This window comes from Podarcis filfolensis, assembly GCF_964270895.1.
Source record: "Podarcis filfolensis genome assembly, chromosome: 17".
Taxonomy (NCBI): Eukaryota; Metazoa; Chordata; class Lepidosauria; order Squamata; family Lacertidae; genus Podarcis; species Podarcis filfolensis.
Window position 1 is genome coordinate 38,317,825 of NC_139621.1, and position 19,852 is coordinate 38,337,676.

Genomic DNA, 19,852 nt, shown 5'->3' on the forward strand with positions numbered 1-19,852 from the left:
CCATGATGTCCAACAATAGCTGGAGGGTCGCAGCAGTTGTTACAACAGAGGATCGGCCTTCGATTTACCTAAAACAGTGCGGGTGGGTCTGGAGTCCCACATACTCCTGTGTAGCTTACGAACACCACCAACCTATCTTTCCCCTTGCCTACAAAGCTAGGAGACAGAAACAGCACCAGCTTCCCCAGCCAGTTTGTTTTTTAAAAAGCAGATGAGGCACGAGTGAAAAACCAACTGGGACCAATTTTATCTAACAGAATTGGAAAGTAGAAAAAGTCAGGCGGTGGCTCCATTCCTAGATGGCAGCTGCGTCAAGTGCTTTACAATCATCTGACATTTCCAGAGACTGGAGTGTCCGTAGCGAGTAGTTGAGAGATAAGGCAACCTGTAGAAGGGGGGAGGGAGTTTGCAGCCAGTTCCCCAGTCCCCCTCAGTCTGGGGTCTTTGCCCCTGTGCTCTTTTCCCAATGTCACTCTGCATGGGTTTGACCGCAGCAAGTTTGGCAGGTGATGCTTCTACCATCCCCATAATAAATGCACACGTGGTACAATCTGGAAGAGAAAGAAGCACAATTAATTAGCTGCATGCCACCTGATTCTGCTTACGAAGCAGTAGCACACCCCCATGACTATTTTTTTTACCTTTTGGTTGTTACTCGGCTTTCTTTAACTTTTCTTTTCGTGGCACAAGTACTTTTCGCATGTAAGGCATTGCAAACAGTAATGTGAAGAACACCACGTGGCCTAGGAAATAAATAGACTTGTATACCTAGAAGGAGCGAATGAGGAAGCGAGAGTTAAGACATGCTACTGCTGACAATAAGGGGAGGGAGGGGAAGTCCTCTTTCCCCATGAATTAGACTTCTTCAGTACCTTGAGCCACTTTTCCAAACTGAAGAGGCAAAATGGCACCAGAGAATATCCCATGAACATCCAGTGGACAGCTTGCTGAATCACGTAGAAGAAAGGCCGCAAGATAGTGGTCGAGGCCATGGCAGCCAGAGGTGGACTGTCGTGTACCAGGTCAATAAGCTGTAACAAGAAGAACTTGGTCTCCATGGCTAGGCTCAGACAACAACAAACCTTACTTTGTACTAACATAAATTAAGGGCCCACACCCTAGTTTGAGCTTCCACTGACTGGACAGGTCTTAACTGTTCCTGATTTCTATTTGTTCAGTACTAGAATCCAATGTGCAGCAGCTCTTAAGGTGGAACAGCAGCCCCAGATGTGGCTTGTCAATGGGCAGCAAACCCCTCAAAAAGCTAGTTTGTGGGCAGGCTTGAGTGGAGACAACATGAGCCAGAGTTTTGTGTGGTCTAAAACCAGACTGTATATGAAACAGGGATGGGGAAACAGCAGACCTCCAGCTGTCGCTGGACTACAACCCCTGCCCATCCGCTATGCTGGGCATGAGCTGGGAGTTGACAAAAATGTAGGATCAGCACAGGCATCCTAGCCTGGTCTACAGAATTAGATTTCACCGAAGGGACATGTATAATAAATTGACTGCTTAATATTGCTGTCAACCTATAGCCCCCAATCTTAAATCGGTTTGATTCATTGGCATTTACGAAAGCCAAAGTCTTAGCCTTGGGTATTGTAGTGAGAAGAAAACATTTTCTTTCATTCTCCAGTCTAGAACACAAAAGATAGCCTGAAAAACCAAAACCCAACATGTCCCTTTGTAAAACTGATGCTGCTCACTTAGGAACCACACAAGGAAGAAGTCAACTAACCTCCAATTCAGAAACTTCATTCCACATCCTTCCTGGCAATCTGGTGTTACCAATTTATAGGATCTGATGGAGGACTTTCCAAGAAAGGCATAGTACCTAGATAAAGGTGAGCCACCTCCTGCTGCCATACCAAAGCTGGGTGAGGCCCTGGATTTTGGGAAGGAGGCCTGAAGGCTCTGACAGGGTCCTAGAGACCTCCCATCTCCTTCCCCAAGTCTAGTTAGCACTTTAGGGAGTAGGCGGGAGGGCTTTAAGACCCTGCCAGAGCCTTGTGCCTCTTTCCCTAAGCCTCTGGGAAGGCAGCGACTTTGGGAAGAGGGCTGGGAGGGGACATCAAAACTTTTGCCTCACTTCCCACCTCCGGTGAAATAAGGCTGTGTGCAGCCCATGGCTTCTGTGTTGAAGCACTTTTGCAGCCCACTTGGTATGAAAACTTGGGCTGCCCTGACCTAGAGGCTGACTTTAGCAACAGTCCTACTAACACCATTCATTTAAAGCTCCTCACCTGTCTCTCAACAATGACGATCAGGAACTCCATTTGGAAGCACACCAAGTACCCACAGTGCAGACCATGCCAGACAGCCAGGAAAAGCAAGGACAGTGCTTGAGATAATAACTTGTTCCCCAGGAATTTCAACCGCTTATAAATGTAGCTGTAGATGGAAAACAATAAATCCTTTCAGTTGCCAGTCCTGAAGGCACTAATCACCATTTAGTTTTCTCAAGAAAAGAAACAATGTCATCTCCAAAAGGTAATGGTGGTTTCATCAAGTTTTGGTTTGGTTTGGTTTTTTGCTGCAGGAGGCTCAAACAGCAAAAGAAAAGGGTTTTAAACTAGCACTTAAAAACACTGGCGGGCCCTGGTTCAAAGTTATCTTTCTCCATGTAGCAGAAATAATTTGATCTCAATTTTATGGAAATAGCTGGTTTTAGTTAGATTGGGGTGGGGGCCCTGGGCAAACAGATTAATTAGATGCTAAGAATCAAACTTGGGACGTATGCTTTGGTACTGCGCTATGGCTTTCTTTATATACAAGATTTCTGTGCAAGTTAAATCTATTGCTATAGACTGCCATGGTGATCACTTCTAACCTCTTAATTAGCTAACTTCTTAGCATAATTTGTGTTCTGTATCTTGGATTTATTGTGCCAACCTTCATATAGGTTTTATTTTACTGCATGAATTTTTTTCTTTATTGGACTAAAAGATAAGGAGAATGCTTTTCAGTTAGGGAAATACAAACATCATTTGCCCACAAGAAAACCCTCAAGTTGAACAACTTGCGTTCCGGCTTAATTTCTCAATGAGCGGTTCTGGGGGCTCAAACTTTGTGTGGAATCCATTTCCACTATCATAGGCATGCAGTGGATATTTTCTATTTCATGTGTAAAAGCACTTTCTTGATTGGTGCTGTACAATTCCCAGAGTAGCCAAGGTGGTAGTCAACTACGGTTTACTCAGAGCAGACTGAGTGAAATTAACAAAAGTGACTAAATTAGGTCCATTCATTTCGTCTCCTCTGAGTAAAACCTATTTGAATACCACCCAGGGTATTAAAAATCACGATCCCACCAGCTCCAAACGTTACCAGCTTGTAATTCATAATAGGACTTCATCAAGCCAATTTGCAAAATAAGGATAATAAGGTGATGTAAAGAAGGAAAAATGGGTTGAGGATGGTAATCATGTGAATCTACTGTGGAACAGCTGGATTATGCACAAAGACATTAGGTGAGGCATGGTGAACCTGTGGCCCCTTCAAATGTTGTTCAACTCCCAATTGGTAGTACCCTAGACAGCATGGCCAGGAGCCACACCGTGCGGCAACATCTGAAGGGCCACAGGTTCCCCCATCCCAGAGATTTTGTGTGCATGCTGGGAAGGTACATGGTGCTTTTGTTCCTTGCTGAGGTTAAGCAGGTCTCAGGCTTGCTCACTTCCTGGTTGGGAGACCGCCAAAGAAGCCTTCTATATTACACCTAGAGTTCCATTGGCAAAGAATGGTGGGTATACATTTACTAAGTAAGATTGCTTTACTTAGTAGTAAATCTAATCAAGAAATAAATCCTACTGAGTTCAAACAAGGAGACTTACTACATTGGGCTAATCGTGAGCTCAGAAGCCGTGTCCCTGCCCACTGGTATTTCTACTGATTTCCCTTAAGCTCTGGATATATGCTTTTTTTAAAAAAAATTAAACACTGCTCACATTTCAAAAGTGGGACAAGGTAGCAAACACAAAAAAAAGATAGCCTCAGGACTTTTTCTGGTCTTGTACAAAAGGCTACCTCCTCTCTAGCCAGGTTTGGGGACAACTGTTCTGCAGAAAAGCTATCAGCATTGCTCACCGAGCCACCCAGGCGTTGGTGTTGGTGTTGAAGGAGGCGATGGTGCCTGTAAAATAAGGGGTTGTCTCGAATAGCCAGACTTTCATGTTGGCACAAGCATCCCACTTTGGCCTCCCCTTTTCATCCTTTCCATTGTAGCCAAGTCCCGTGATGATGCAGACTCCTTCCTGCAACGAAACCGGTGAAGATTAACAAGTTGTCTTGACACTGCTTGGCCTTACTCAACAGGCGAAAGTGGTTTAGCAGGCCAAGTTTGGCTTCCAGGCTTACCGTGACCAGCCAGCAGGTAACATACTTATAGAGCATTGTCTTGCCCCAGATCAATATATAAACGCAGCGGAACCAGAAGGGTTGTTCCTGCAGGAAACAAAAAAATCTGTGAGATATGTTAAATCATGGGTAACTAGCCCTCAGTTTGGGGACCTGATCTTGTTTCTTAGATTTATTAATAATAAATAATAGAGGATCCCTATCCCCACCCCAATGCGACTAATTTTGACAGCAGCAACAAAGCAATAAAAAGGTTGACACAGTACTGGGGTAGGTTAAGCCCAGTGCCCGGATAAGGTTGCAAATTGCCCTGTCCCTGGTCATTTGCAGGGATCAGCCAAGGTGGGCAGTCTGTATACTTGCAATGTGCACTTTTAGCCATATTAATATTATATGACTCTGGGGTTGCGGAGTTCATCTCGCTTTATTGGCCGGGGGAGCCGGCATACAGCTTCCGGTTCATGTGGCCAGCATGACTAAGCCCCTTCTGGTGAACCAGAGCAGCGCACGGAAACGCCGTTTACCTTCCCGGCGGAGCGGTACCTATTGATCTACTTGCACTTTGACGTGCTTTCGAGCTGCTAGGTTGGCAGGAGCAGGGACTGAGAAACGGGAGATCACCCCGTCGCAGGGATTCGAACCGCCGACCTTCTGATCGGCAAGCCCTAGGCTCTGTGGTTTAGCCCACATACAAATACTCTAGCAATAATAATAATAATAATTACTAATACTATTCCTCCTGGAGTTACTGCTCTTTCTCCTCCAAGCCCTTCTTACCAGGTAAGCATCTGAGACAAGGTATTCCTCAGGGATGTATGGGGCCACGACAGTGTAGACCACCATGAAGAAGAGGCCCAAGCCCAGGCGCTTAAGGGCAGGCACAAAGCTGAAATGAACGTTGGGGACCGGGGCGGGGGGGGGGGGGAGAGACAGAGAGAGAGAGGAAATCAGTCATCCAGCGATGCACTATTTCAGAACAAAGGGAAAGTGGACTGTGGCTCAAATGGACAATGTTATGTGCTTTTAACTATAATGACTACCTTTATGGAGGGAACCCTGGAGAACCTGAAATCTTGGGCACTGCACATGAGTCTGTAATATTTTGCTTGACCCAATAAAGTTACAGCCCTTACATGGATTTTGGAATCACCACCGTGAGGAAGCTGGAATGCCCCACACCCCACAATCTTTGGAGTCTTGATTAGTAGCGCTAGGATGCCCAGGAAATAATACTCCAGGCACTGGGAAGCGGGGCAAGGAAAATTACCTGTTGGGTCTTTGGCCTGGAACATCAGTCAACTCGCCTCTTGTCAGCTTGTGATATTGTGTCATGGAGAACTGTGGCCCCACCATGAAGGCACCATAGAAATACACGAAGCCAGTGACTTCCAGTAAAGTAGGAACTCCCCGAACAGCAAACTGTCGTTGCTCAGGAGTGAGAGCCTGCTGTAGAAAAATAATAAAGACACCAACAACAGCATCAGCATCCATGAATTTGCTTTTGCTTGCATGCATGAGATTTTTTGTTAGTCTTAAAGCTGCCTAACTCACTTGCTCTAAATGCTTTGAAGAACAAGATCCACCATTAGGAATCCCAAAGGTCAATCATGGACAGAAATCTCTAGGTTCATAGCATGCTTTGTAGTGTCGTTCATAATCCTAATAGCGAACTGTTCTGGTATTTGCTTTCCTAAGGACTTGTCAACTGCAACTTTTTCTGGCTTTGTTCCCTGGAGTTCTAGAAATGGAAGCAGGGACTGGCACAGAAGAAGCCATGATAAGCTCAAGGGCACAGTAACAGACAGCATTTCTCTACCCAATCCTCCCTAACATCCTCAAATGAACTAACCCCCACTCCCACCCACATATGTCCAAACTTGAAGAAATACTGCTTGATAGACCTGAAAGCAAGCGGTTTTTGCAAAGGAGCGGGAGGATACAAAGTCAGCATTTGCACCAACTTTATTTGTTATTTTTTCCCTTAAGTCATCACTCTATTATCTGTAATCTTTGCCTCAGGCCTGTGGCCTGTTTAAAAGAAACTTCATTTAAAAGAGCCCTTCATTTTTCTGGCCTTGTTCCCAGAAGCCCTTATGCACAAAAGCAAAGGCATGATTTGGAGTCCTGCCCTCCCCCTCGAATCATGATCTGGATACCGCCGTTGACAGGTGTAAGTGGATTAATGCTTCATAGGTGTTTCAGCATATTCAACGTCCCAGCTGACCGCCCCCTCAGACTGGAAGTTTAAAGTCATCTTCTCATGGGCCAAGTTTATCAAGTCTCACTTGGGTTGGATGAAGCACATTTTCTGCTCAGCCCCAAGGATAACTTTAAAATAAGAAAGTGAGTTGTGTGTCTGTGTAGTGTTAAGGTGATCAAAATGGCTTAGGAATTTTGGCCCCATTTTCTTTGTAACCAAGGCTTTGTAAGTCTGCCAGCTTTGTTTGCTTCTTGCACCTTTTCTGCTTTCACTGCCTCATCTTTCAAATACAGTCGTACCTTGGAAGTCGAACGCCTTGCTCCCAAACGTCGCAAACCCAGAAGTGATTGTTCTGGTTTGCGAACGTTCTTTGGAACCTGAACGTCTGTCGCGGCTTCTGACTGGCTACAGGAGCTTCCTGCGGCTAATTGGAAGCCATGCCTTGGTTCCTGAACGTTTTGGAAGTCAAACGGACTTCAGGAACGGATTCCGTTCGACTTCCGAGGTACCACTGTATCTGTAACTTTCTGATTCTCTTCACAAGCCTGACCTTTGACTTCTTATACCAGATTTTTCCTCTCTGCTTGTTTGTACAAGTGTTTGGAATTTAGAGGTTCACTCATAACCTGTTTGAGAAGTGGACGGTTTCTACCCTGGAAGGAACACTTTCCTGGGTACCCAGCCTGCTCCCCAGGACCCTTTCCTAATTGCTACAGCCTTTATCTCCCCTGAACACAATCCCGTTGAGAGGAATGGGGGAAAGAAAATGATTCCATTTCACTCACCACTTCCTTTCTGCCATCATAGTAATCAATGACCAAACCTAGGGGTAGAAAGAGATACCAATATAATCAAGGAGGCCAACACTGTACAAAACGTCAGCCCACCGAATGGCCTGAAAAACCCAATGTTGCAGTTCAGTAAGTATGAACCAGATTACTATCTGCTTGAGAGGCCACTGGAAGCCCAATGTAATCTGCCCTGGGATTTCCCAATACAGTCGTAGCTTGATTCTTGAACGGAATCCGTTCCGGAAGTCTGCTCTGACTTCCAAAACATTTGGAAACCAAAGTGTGCCTTCTGATTGTCTGCAGGAAGGTCCTGCAGCCAATTGGAAGCCATGGAAGCCCCATCAGACATTCGGCTTCCAAAAATAGTTCGCAAACTGGAACAGTCACTTCCGAGTTTGCAGCATTCAGGAGCCAAAATGTTTGAGCCACAAGGTGTTCGCAAACCAAGGTACGACTGTACACGTTTTAAAACAGCAACATAGCTGGACCGTAGGAGGGAAGCACGACGATGGAACAGAACTGGATGAGCAAAATTGCTTACCTATCAGCTTGAGAGTCAAGACACAGTGTGGCATGGTCCATTTGATGTCATAGCTCTCTGTGGCAGTGAAGAAATAGCCGGCCATCAGATATATCTGAAAGACATTAGCTGTGAGGATAAACCACTGCTTCCTCTATCTGCCTTCCCGCCCCCACTCCCCAGGCTCCTGCTCAGCTCTTGCTGGGCAGAGCAAAAGACAGCAAGATCAGAATCTCAGAGAGGAACACAGAAGGAACAGGTTTACCATCTGAAAGCAGAAGGAAGTGCAGACGGCAGTGACTGTGCGGCCCATGAGCCTCAGTATGAGAAACTGAACGAAGACACATATGAGGGAGTGACAGAACTGCGGCCCTGAGGAGGTAAATGTGAGGCAATTAGAAACTGCAAGGAAAAGCAACATCACCCCCCCACCCCCACTCTGGTACTCACTGGTCGGGCAGCCATCTTCTCAGCCCCCCTTACCAAAGTTGAAGTAGGCAACCGAGAGCCCCGTTAGCGTGTTGTACAGGTGTATGAGGTAGAGCTCTTTCTGGAAAAGGAAATAGCGCTGGAACAAGGCAAAAGGGTATCCTATAGGGAAAGAACATGAAGACAGATCAGTCCAGACGAACACAAACGGATTCTATAAAAGCATTCCCTTTTGATTATTCTACTATCCAGGGGACGCAGAGGGTGCACCAAATTGACCATTTAGGACTCACATTAGCTAAATAAGACTTTACTGTGAGCTCATGGCTATCTTCTAGACTCAGCCCATTCTGTAAGGAGGAACAGGGAAGTTAACAGTGCCTTGCTCCAGGGTTTTTTTCGGGGGGGACGACGCAGGGGTACACATACCCCAAAATGTTTTGTGAATTAAGTTTGTACTCATTGAGGGGCAGTATTTCAATATGAGTAGAAAATGAGAGAACCCATAAACATTTTTTGAGGAAAAAAGCAAAATTAAAACCCCCAAAAGAGGCAGATAAAATTTCATAAAGACTTCAAACCATACAAAAATTATGACAGCATTTTTAAATGAGCACCAGTTCTCAATGACAAGAGAAGTACATCAGATGTCCAACACAATGTAATGATCAGAGAAAAAGTTAACTTAGACACCCTTTGGAAGTAGAGACCCTGGAAAACTGCATCAATCTTCTAACAGACCCACAAGGCTAATCCTGATAAAGATCTGCCCCATGGAGACAGAAAAAAATTCTCCACCCACTGCATAAGATACTTCCTGAGTCACGTTTTAACTGGGCTGTTGGCAATGGCTGAGTATCCTTGGTTTCTCCACACACCCAGAATACTCTCCAGGCATACTAATGTTGCTAAGTGTGATGATGCGATCTTCAGAGTGGTATACAAATTTAATAAATAATGATAATAATAAAATGTTCTCTTAGCACAATTCACTGTGATGCTGCCACATCTTTCTCTCTGTACCCAACAATTTAAATTGACTAAGAAACAGCTCTGGAAGAAAGGACTGGGGGAAGCTTTAGCTGACACCCTAAACACACCTTTACTTTTTTTCAGTTCAGTCCTACGGAGGAAGAACTAAAGTGCTGCATTTGGAGACACTGTTGCAGAAGCGGCAAAACTTGCTACCCCCACCCGCCCCCATGACCTGGATGTTGGAGAGCTGGAGTTCACCAAGAACCTGTGATGAGCTGCAATGTATTCTAGGGTGCAGGATAGACCAAAATGCCATGTGCCGTCCCAAAGAAACCTTGTAAATTAAAATGATTTGTTTCACACACGTCTCATTCCAAAACGCCGACGATAAACTTACCAGTAAAATTTCCTCAGTTGACCATTTCGTATTTAGGCAGTTCACTGATTACACAAGTTTTACTCTCTCTAACGTTTTGTAAGTCTGCATCAAGACCTTCAACGCTCTGAACTGCAACACAGTTCTAACCAAGAGCCCCCCTTGCCTCACCTCTTCTCTCCCCCCCCCAATTCATGACTGACAGTTGCACATTTCAGTCAGTTGCACAATGAACTAGATTCTAGTAAGTGTAATCTACCCCACAAGCCATATTTTTACCATTGCTCTCCAGTACAACCAGCCATGCTATAAATATTACCTAGTAACCAAGTGACATTGTAATTGGATCTCACACTCCTTTCCCCTGAAGAAGTGGTTTATTTATGAGCCTCCTATAGAGCTTTCTGGATTATTTTAATAACAGATATATAGCACAGCTACAACTTCTCTTGCATTTACCCTCATACCAATCCTGTGAGGTTGTACTCCACTTTTTTGTTTGTTTTGAAATTAAAGAAACACATTGACAAATACACAAGTTTATAGCCCAAAGGCTTCAAGCCTCAAGGTTCAGATCTTCCTACTCCCCACCCTCAGGTTTAATGATTTACTAATGGAATCAAAGGTTCAAATCCCATTAGTCTTGTTCTGTGCCACCTAATCCTTTTAGCAGAATTAGCAGCAGCCCACATTCTTGGGAGCTTTTAGACTGCAGATACCCACTAGATTTTTAAAAAAGAAAGTGAGATGAAGCATGACACACCAATTTAGCACACTTGCACCTCTGGTGAAACAAGTTTCTGAAGCACTGTAGAAATCTGCACAACCTTAGTTTCCCAGTAATGATTGTAGGATAAAAAGAAATAAGTTGGTGAGTGCTTATTTCTAAGAGCACCCTGAGCTGCAAGGGCTGTCACACTTCAACTTTCCTGGAAAGCAGAAGACAAACTAATGCCGGTCTCCAGCCACAGATGCACTGCTTCTCTTCTCTCAAACTAAAAAAAAATAACTAGCTATCAAGATCCAGGACCAAGCAGTAATTTTAAGGGATAAATTCACACGCAAGTGTTCTGGTACGCAATGTGGATTATTGTCCTTATGACACCCCTTGCCAATGCAATGATGTCATTAATCACGGGCACTATTCACTCCACACTTATCTTTGCAGCCATAAAAGCAAGGCGTTCCAAAAGAAATGCAGGAGGTATGTGGCAAAGTTCTTGGCAAAGTTGACGACGTAGAGCAACCATAAATTAACAGTCTCTGAATACCATGAAACTGAGAGTCATGATTCCAACGTACTCATAATACCAGAGGCTTTGCCTAGGAGCTCGATGAAGAAAAAGCAGGTAGTATTTACACAGAGCACTGGACCAGGAGGAGATCTTACTAGCACCTTCCCTGTCCACTCCCATTAGATCTTCAGTGAGGTCCGTCTCTGGGTTCCCTTCTACTGGAGATGTGACCGACATCCAGCTGGGGACTGGCCCTTCCTGGCTGTGGCCACCCAACAGTGGGCCGCTCTCCTCAAGGAGGCTGACCTGGTGCCTCCTTTGAAATCATTTCAGCAGCAAGCAGAGGCTATTTTCCAGGCCTCTTAGTCCAATCAGTTTTTGTCTCGGCTGGTGATTTGTTGCTACCTTCTTATATTTTTAGAGTGCCTTCATACATTTTAAATGTTTTATTGGATTTTGTATTATAGTACCGTAAGTCACCCTAGGAATTATTTGAGAAGCAGGGCAGAAATTCCTGTAATTAAAAATAAGGTAAGAGGGATCAATGTTTGGGGAAATTATCCTGTCGAGACCCTATCTGATACAGTTCAGAGCTGCACCAGCGGTACGTGACAATGGGGTTTGCACAGAACTCCCCAATCAATTGTACGCCATGTGTCAAATTTGTATTTCTCCTATTCTGATCCCTTTCTTAGTGACCCCAAACTGCCCCCTCAGCTTCTCTCATGGCATGGCCATCCCTGACCTCAACACGTATCCAAAATAATGTTATATAATCCAACATTAGACTTCCTGAGGACCTGGCAATGCTCACCTGGGAAGGGTCATCTGTCTGTGGTACAGCACAGGTGTTGCAAGCTGAATGTCACAGGTTCTATTTCCAGCCCCTCCAGTAAAAACATCTCAGGTTCCTGCGCTAGGAAATATCACTCTCTTTCCAACACCCTGGGAAGTTGATGCCAATCAGAGTGAGCAGTACTGGTCTAATAAACCAATGACCCAACTCAAGATCATAGAATCGTAGAGCCTGAGGATAATCTAGTCCAGCCCCCTGCAATACAGGAATGTGCTGCTGTCCTGTATGGGGATTAAACCTGCAACCTTGGCATTGTTAGCAACACTCTAATCAACTGAGCTATCAGTAGCAAACCCTTCTTCTCAGGGACAGGCTGTGGAACGAACACACAGTCAAAAGTGAGTTGGTGGAAACATAGCAGACTTTGTGCACTGCGAATCTTGTTCGCATCCAACCATATCAATGCATCCAAAGACATGAAAACATGTAGGAGCGTGAGAGGTACAGAATGCTGATCCTATCATAGTATCACTAGATAGCTGAGAACGAAAGCCCCAAATGCTGGACATCAAGACAGCCGACATGCTAGTGCTGAAGGCTAACTTTCCACTTCAAGCACCAAAAGAGTACTAGAGAAAGGTTATCAGGCGTCCCCACTTCCCAGGGACAGTCCCCAGATTTACAAATCAGTCCCCATACAAAATCCACTGAAGTTGAAAAGTGTCCCCGGGTTCATTGAAAAAAAACCTGGTAACCTTATACTAGAGGGCCAAAAACACTACTGGCAAATGAATACAGAAACTACGATATGGAAGACTGGGACAGTTAAGAAGCTAGCTGGAGACCTGACATGGAAAAATCAGAAGTACTACATAGTAAATGAAAGCATGCATTCGGTAAAAATGTGAGGAGCATGATCAGACAGTGGTGTCTTCCTGTAGATCTTACACAATGCCCATTGACATAAATGCACTTTTAATCCAACGCTCACCTGAGTAAAGCTGCCTCCAATAAGGTGTGCTGCTGAAAGCACAGGTGAAGCTAGGGCAAGATCCAATTACGATACAGCTCATGCCATATAGGATTGCATTGGTAGAATGAATGACTGTACAGGGCATTTTGTAAAGTGCTGTAGCTTATGCTTACTGGAGTTCCGTGTGCCCAGTGGCTCCTGAGTGTGCACTTTGAAGTACAACCACCTTGCCTGGCAGAGAGACAGTGAACTGTCTGTTTACAGACAAGGGAACAGTCACAGTGTCCCACATATGCAGCCCTGCAGAGCCGTTACCTTAGCATAACTTAAAGGCAAATGGAGCTGGGTAGGGCTGAGCAGTGTTTCCCAAGTTGGGAGCCATATGGCCCCCTGGGGGCCCCCAGTGTATTCCAAGGGGGCCACAAGATAAAATCACACAAATTGGGGGGAGGCATAGCATAAGCCTAGGGGGCCACAGAGGGAAGTGAGAAGTGAAGAGGGGGAAATCATTGTTTTTTAAAATCCTGATTGACTGGCTATCCGCTTGGCCAGCCACAAGCGCTTAAGGGGCAGCCCACCAGGGCCTAATACTCCTTTTTGCCACGTGTGTTTTCTTGGAGCTGTCCTGGTTTGTTTCCGGGGGGAGAGGGCAATCGCTGAGGCTCCTGTTTTTACCAGTAGAGCTTGCGATCCAGAACTCCCAGCTCAGGTGTGGCGGCAATGGGTAGGGCTAGGAGAGCCAGGGCTGCTTGTTGCTGCTGCCAGTGCGGGACCTGGTGGCAGCCTGGGCCTGACTCTGCAAGGTGCAGGGTGCAATCCACCCCACCGTCTAGACGAGGGGGATCTGATGCTGCTGACTTGCATCTGGTAAGTGTCTACTCAAAAGAAAGCTGCACTGAATTCAGTGGACCTTACTCCCAGGTAGGTGTGTTTGGGGCTACAGTGTTTTATCTAGGCAGCCAGGGCACCTCCGGATGACAAGATCTTTTTGCACCAGGTCAGTGAAGCCTTCTAAAATTCTCTCATATATGCAGAACTCCCTGTGCGCCTTTTGGACTATATCTGTAGCCCCCCCACCTCGTGTCAAATAACTGGGGTCAAATAAGCATTGTTTACTTTTTATAATTCACGGAAGATGGATCTCCCTCGGGAGGTTCTGGACTCTCCTTCCTTGGAGGTTTCTAAGCAGAGGTCGGGTGGCCATCTGTCATGGATGCTTTAGCCGAGTTTCCTACATAGCAGTGGGATGGACTAGAAAGATGACCCTTGGGGTCCCTTCCAGCTCCATGATTCTGTGTTCTTTTGCTTCAACAATATTTCATTATGATCCTATCATTTTATGTAATTGTATTTTGTATCAATTATTAAAATTATAAATAAAATCTGTTCTATTTACAAACAAAACATTTAAATAGCTACCTTTCTACCTGTAGGATGGGGGGACACATGGGCATAGCCAGGATTTTTGTTGGGGGGAGGCAGAACCTCAGATTTGTATTGATTTTTACTTACTGGAGGAGGAGCTGTCCCCCTTGGCTACGCCCATGGGGGGGGCACAGGAAGGAAACAAGGTTGGAAGGAGGCCACGGTTGGGAAACACTGGGGTAGGGAACAGAAGGCAAGAGACAGAGCAGGTGGAGCAGCTCTGGCATGTGGAGAAGGAGATAGGCAATAACACACACCATCACTAATCTTATAAACAAGACTGATGTAACCAGCATCAGATACACAAGATTGATGTAACCAGCATCAGATACATCTGAGATAGACAGGCTATTTTATCTTTGTAAGGAACACAAGAGTAGGGTGCACACTTCAAAAGAGATACAGATAAAAAAAGCTTTAAAAATGATTGGTCTAGATTTAAAACACGTCCAAGTGTTTTTTTCTTTCTAATATTTATTCTGTCAATCCCTTTAAGTCTCCTCTCACTCTGTTCATAAAAACATGACGCATGGATAGAAATGGCAAAAGTTATTGCGGGAATGAACTATTCTGCACTGACCAGAAGGGAATAGCCCCCCAAAGGAAGGAGTGCTCTGCATCAAGCCTTAGTGGGAAGAAACTGCTGACAGGTGTCAGGGGTTAGGAGAAATCTGGTGCCCCAATGAGAAGAAAAAGAGGGCAAGAAGCTTGTTTGGGAAAGAAGTCGGTGGATACTTGTCTTCTTTCATTCCATTACCTAATAAGGCATTACCTGTCCCCCTCCAGATGTTACTGGACTCCCATCAGCCCCAAGAAGCATGGTGAATAGTCACAGGTGTTGGGAATAGTAGGACCACATCTGGAGGACCACAAGTTAATTATTCCCTGACCTAAGGGATGAGAGTGTGGCGGTGCAAGTGACATGCTGATCATGGCCACAGGCTCTGGCACATTCTGGAAACTGGATGGCCACTGTGGGTTTGGCAAACTGGGAGGTTCTGTAAGAGGAGATTGGTTCCAGTTCCATTTACAAAATCATCCCAGAATACCTGCAAGTGAGGATCAAGAGAAAGAAATTAGTAAGAGCCTCCTGAAATTAGCAATAATGTTCTTGACCATCAAAGTGAGGAAGGAATTGTGTGGCTCAAGAAAGATGTGCTGCATTTTGACAATGCTCAACCTCTGGAGTGCAGTACATTTACACAATACTTCTCACGTGAGATCAGTTGATAGCAAGATCAGCAGATCTGCCTCGCCCTACTCAATAATTAACAGTGACCCAACTTTCCCACATGATCCTGTTAGTTAAGACAGCCACACCTTAGCAGAGTTCCCAGTCAGGTTTGGATGCTTCTCCACAGTATGTGCAATGCAAACCTTTTACTTATAGACATGTGGTCTCTAATGGGGAAATCAGGTGCACACTGAAAATGCTACGTATTAAAATTCAAAGCATCCTAAGGATTACACTACTCTCATACTCCAGTTATGGGCACATTAGGCATTAGGAATGAAGTCCCCTAAATTAAACAGAATTTACAGTTATCTAGTTGTGCACAGGAACATGGCCTTGCTGCCAATCTTATGCATGTTTATTTGTAAGCAACTTCAATACATCTTGCTTCCTAATAAAGGTTGAAGCCTCATAAACCTAGCAAGACTTCTGAGAAAACACACATGATCATGCTTGGTCTAAACTGAGACTAAGACATGTGGAAAATTTAAACTGAAGTAGTTGGTTTTTAGAAGTGATTGGCAAAAGCAAGTAAGAGAGACCATAAATAGGTTCCTAGAGCATTGTTTCATTGGAAACATCACCACTATCCTGTTTGAAAGCACAGTGGTTCCATCTTGGAGTATTACCACCTCAGGTTTCCCCATCAGAGGTCTTTACATAAACCCAGAGCTAGTTTTCAAAGGAACACAGAAAAATACATTCTAACGTTGCAGCTCTGAATTGAGGGACTATTTCTTTTGCCCTGGGAACACATACACACAACTGCAAAGATGGCTTCTGTGGAACACAGGTATGCTTTCCTCCTAGCAGAACTTAGCTTTGTGCCACCAAACCGTATATTAACCATGAGAGCTGGAGAGAGATAAAGAACACATGTAAGTTCCTGCCATAGCAGTGACTCTCCAAGCCGTCTGGCTAGCTGGCTTTAGGAGGAAATTTGAGATGTCCTGTAATTGTTCACTTCTAATGCCAAGTTTGATTCATGCCCCAACTTACAGATCCTTATGCACAGCAGCAGATGGCACACACAAATTCAATGGCATAAAGAAGGTATACACTTTCCTGCCAAAGAGAGGACTAAGGGTGAATGGGGTATCTGTTTTAGGTGAATTAGACTTAGAAGACTGTCAGAATTCAGAAAAACCACCCTAAGCCAACCAGATCCGTTGTAAAGGCTGTTGGGAAGCCACAAATCCAAAACATAGCTATGACTCATCCTTTACTTTCAAGCCTGCCTATCAATCTCTATGTGGTGCCATGAGCCCAGCAATGTGCAGCACTCAACATGGTGCCCCCACAATCTTCACTGATGCTTGGAGACATAACCTTTCTTTCATCTAAAAATAACCTGGAATCCTTCCGCCCTTTCTTTTCTTGTGTTGTGCTGGACTCGGAATAGGGCAGACAGAACTAGAAATTCTCCAGCCCTAACCACGTCTACTTAGAAATATGTCAATGGAAGTATGCTTAGAACTGTGTCGCAGGTTACAACTCCAGTACTATTCATTTTATGACATGCATATGTGCTCCCAGGTCACTCATATATTTTTCTGCCCTAGACTTGGGCTGCAGGCAGACCACCAGGAGTTTCAAGCAGCTGTAGCCAGGGGGCGATTGCTGATTCAGAAGGCAGGCAGCTGAACTCATGCACCTTTAAGAACTGCACAGAACATTTGTAGGAGTGAAAAGTAACTGCACCTGTTTCTGCTTCCTCCTTCTCCGCCATCATGAAAAAAGGAAAGGAGCCATGCTGCCCTTATTCAGTGCTCACTGCTCTCTTAATGGCAGATCAGTGCTAATTTCACACACCTGTACGCAAGGAGTGATTGCAGATTAGGAGTGGCTAACCTAAGATCCTCCAGATGTTGAACTCTTAACTCCCATTAGCTCCAGTTAGCAAAGCTCAGGGGATGATGGGAATTGTTGTTGGTGTCTGTCTGCCAAACCACTACGTTAGCAGCACCGAAGCGGCCTTCCTGGGGCGCAAGCCTGGGCAGTGTGTATGGAGGTCCTGGGTTGCCCAAACGAGAAGACTCCCCTCTCAGCCTTGCTGATATAGTCCAAAGGAAAACAAAGCAATACATTTGGCACCAGCTTGGCTGCAGGAGTTGCCAAAATGAAGTGTACAAGGCACCATCCAACTGTTTTGGGAACTCCACTCTGGATTTGTTTACACCTTAGCCTTTTCATCTCCTGAAGATGTCCCGCAAGGCAGCTGAGGTTTAGGAGTTTTCCTTCTCCTAGATGGGCTACCTTTGCAGGCTGACAAGCTTCATCTGCCCCTCAATTCCCTCTATGGCATGTGTAGAAACTGCCTACTTGACCACTGAACACACCATTGGTTTCATCTGCTCCGTCCACCGGAGCCTGTCTTCACATACAGGGGAAGTCCCTAACTCCAGAATTTGAGACCCATCAACTGCCCTCACCTGGTTTAGCCAGCCAGTTGAAGCCGTTTCCTGGGGTGTGGCTGCTATCACATTGCAACAGCTTCTAGGAGCCACAGGTGAGAACTGAGTGCAGGGTGAGGATCAAAGGTGGACAGGACAAACTACCCCAGAAGGAGCATGATATGTCCCCCAGCAGAAAAACTACCCCTCCCCTAGCACACCATGTGCAACAACATCTCGAGGCCCAGAGGTTTGCCACTTTTGCCATACATGTAATGAAGGACAGTAGGGTTCCCATGACTCTGACAGCTATGTAAAACAAACAGTACAGAGTTCTGCAGGACCCTTAAGACTAGCTGATTTATTACAGCATAAGCTTTTATGGATTCCAAGAGAGAAGACTGGTATGTGAAACCCACTGCATAGGACTCTGCTTAACTCAAGTTCTGTCTTCTACACAGTTATTAAAAGTAGGTAAGTCTTGCTGTCCCTTTCCTTGGCAGACAGTCAGTCAAACAACTTGCTGATCCCAATCTCTATGGCAGACATCTGTAACAAAGGCAAGGGGAACAGAGACCAGAAAGGCTATGGAGGTCAGTATACACACACACACACACACACACACACATACACATATACATATACACAGACACACACACACACACACACACACACACACACACACGAACAGCCTTGCTAGATCAAACAGAAGAACCTTTCCCTGTTTGGAAGTGACCAGCCACATGCTTTTAAGCCCACACAGAAAGGCAGCCCACCATTTCCTGTTTTCTCTCTCACACACAGACACACACACAACTGCAATTTAGGATAAGCAGCCTTATGGTAAATCAGACTATTTCTCCACGCAGCCCTCAGTGGCCTACTTAGAGGAAGTAGCAGAGTTCTTTCCCAGCACCTGCTCCTCAAGATTTATTCTTATAACTGTACTTGTAAAACAATTCAGATCCTCCAGATGCAACGGGCTACCAAAAAAACCCAACAACCCCCCCCCCCACTTCCTCTGCATGTTAACCACATGCTACAGGCTCCCTCCCAGTTTTCCCAGGAAGTGCATTTCAGAGAATATGCGGGTTATTATAATTATTCTGTTTATTCCTACCCCGCCTCCCCCCCCCCCCGGACAGGGGCTCAAGGCGGCTTGTAGACGAAAATAGGAACAGCTGGAACATGTGCAGGAAAGAGGACTGGGCTTTGGGCGGGTGTGGCTTTATCCCTCGCGCCACAGGTGAGCTGCTCCACGCGGAGAAGGGTCCGCCTGTCCCCCTCCATGCCAGACACGTGTGCGCGGGGTACGTGGGAATGGGGTGTCCCGACCCGCTCCCCTCTCTCGCGCAGCACCACCACCCGCCGGCCCGCCCCGTCCCTTACCCACCCATGAAAATGGACAGGATGAGGCGCAGCGCCTGCTCCGAAGTGCCCAGCGAGCTCGCCGCCTCCGCCAGGCTGGTGGCTATGTGGAAACCGGCCCCGGCGCCGCCGCCGCCCTCGTCCGCCATCTTCTCCGCCCGCCCGACTGGACCCGCTCTGGCGACCCCTCTCGACGCCCGGCAACGGCACTGGCAGCACCGGCGGCGGCGGCGCGGCGGCCCCCTCACCCAAGCCACGCCCCCCCCGCGGCGCCCCGCCTCTCAGGCCTATTGGCCTCCGGGCCGTCAGCTCCCGCGCCTCATTGGCTAGCAGGTGGCAGGGGGCGGAGCGAGCGGCTCCGAAGCGTAACTGAGGCAAAGGTTACTCACGCCTCCCCGCCCCCCCCCCACGCGAGAGGGCGGCGTCTCGGAGTGGGAGGGGGGGAGAGGGAGGGGGAAGCCGTTTCCTATTGGGGAGGAAGGGCGGCGTCCAGAGCGCGAGGCGGATCCCCGCTTCTCATTGGCTCCCTTCAGACAGGAGAGACCCAGGGCGGGAGGGGGACGGAGGAGGAGGCGTTGCCGGGGTTACTGTCGGGCGCGAGGCGGGAGGAAGGGGCGCGCGCGGCCTTTGCACGTTCAGACGTTGACAAAAAGAATCCCCATCTATAATCCACACCGGTGTTTAAAATAAAACCATCGTCATTTTCAAAATAATAAAAAACCATCATTATAATGAAAATTATGTTTCATCATAACAATAATAAAACCCATTATCATCATCA

The 19,852-nt window shown here is 46.2% G+C and overlaps 1 protein-coding gene across 1 annotated transcript; it reads right to left on the bottom strand.

Moving 5' to 3' along the window:
• Positions 1 to 223: 223 nt before the first annotated feature.
• LPCAT3 (lysophosphatidylcholine acyltransferase 3) lies at positions 224 to 19,348 on the bottom strand. Its single transcript, XM_083593621.1, has 13 exons — positions 19,097 to 19,348; positions 8,351 to 8,458; positions 8,133 to 8,239; positions 7,889 to 7,982; positions 7,342 to 7,379; positions 5,624 to 5,802; positions 5,134 to 5,242; positions 4,357 to 4,443; positions 4,087 to 4,253; positions 2,244 to 2,391; positions 873 to 1,031; positions 642 to 768; positions 224 to 551 (listed from the first exon to the last, which is right to left on the bottom strand). Exons 1-12 carry the CDS (start codon positions 19,218 to 19,220, stop codon positions 652 to 654), a joined length of 1,437 nt encoding a protein of 478 aa, XP_083449747.1. The 5' UTR covers positions 19,221 to 19,348; the 3' UTR covers positions 224 to 551; positions 642 to 651.
• Positions 19,349 to 19,852: the final 504 nt, after the last annotated feature.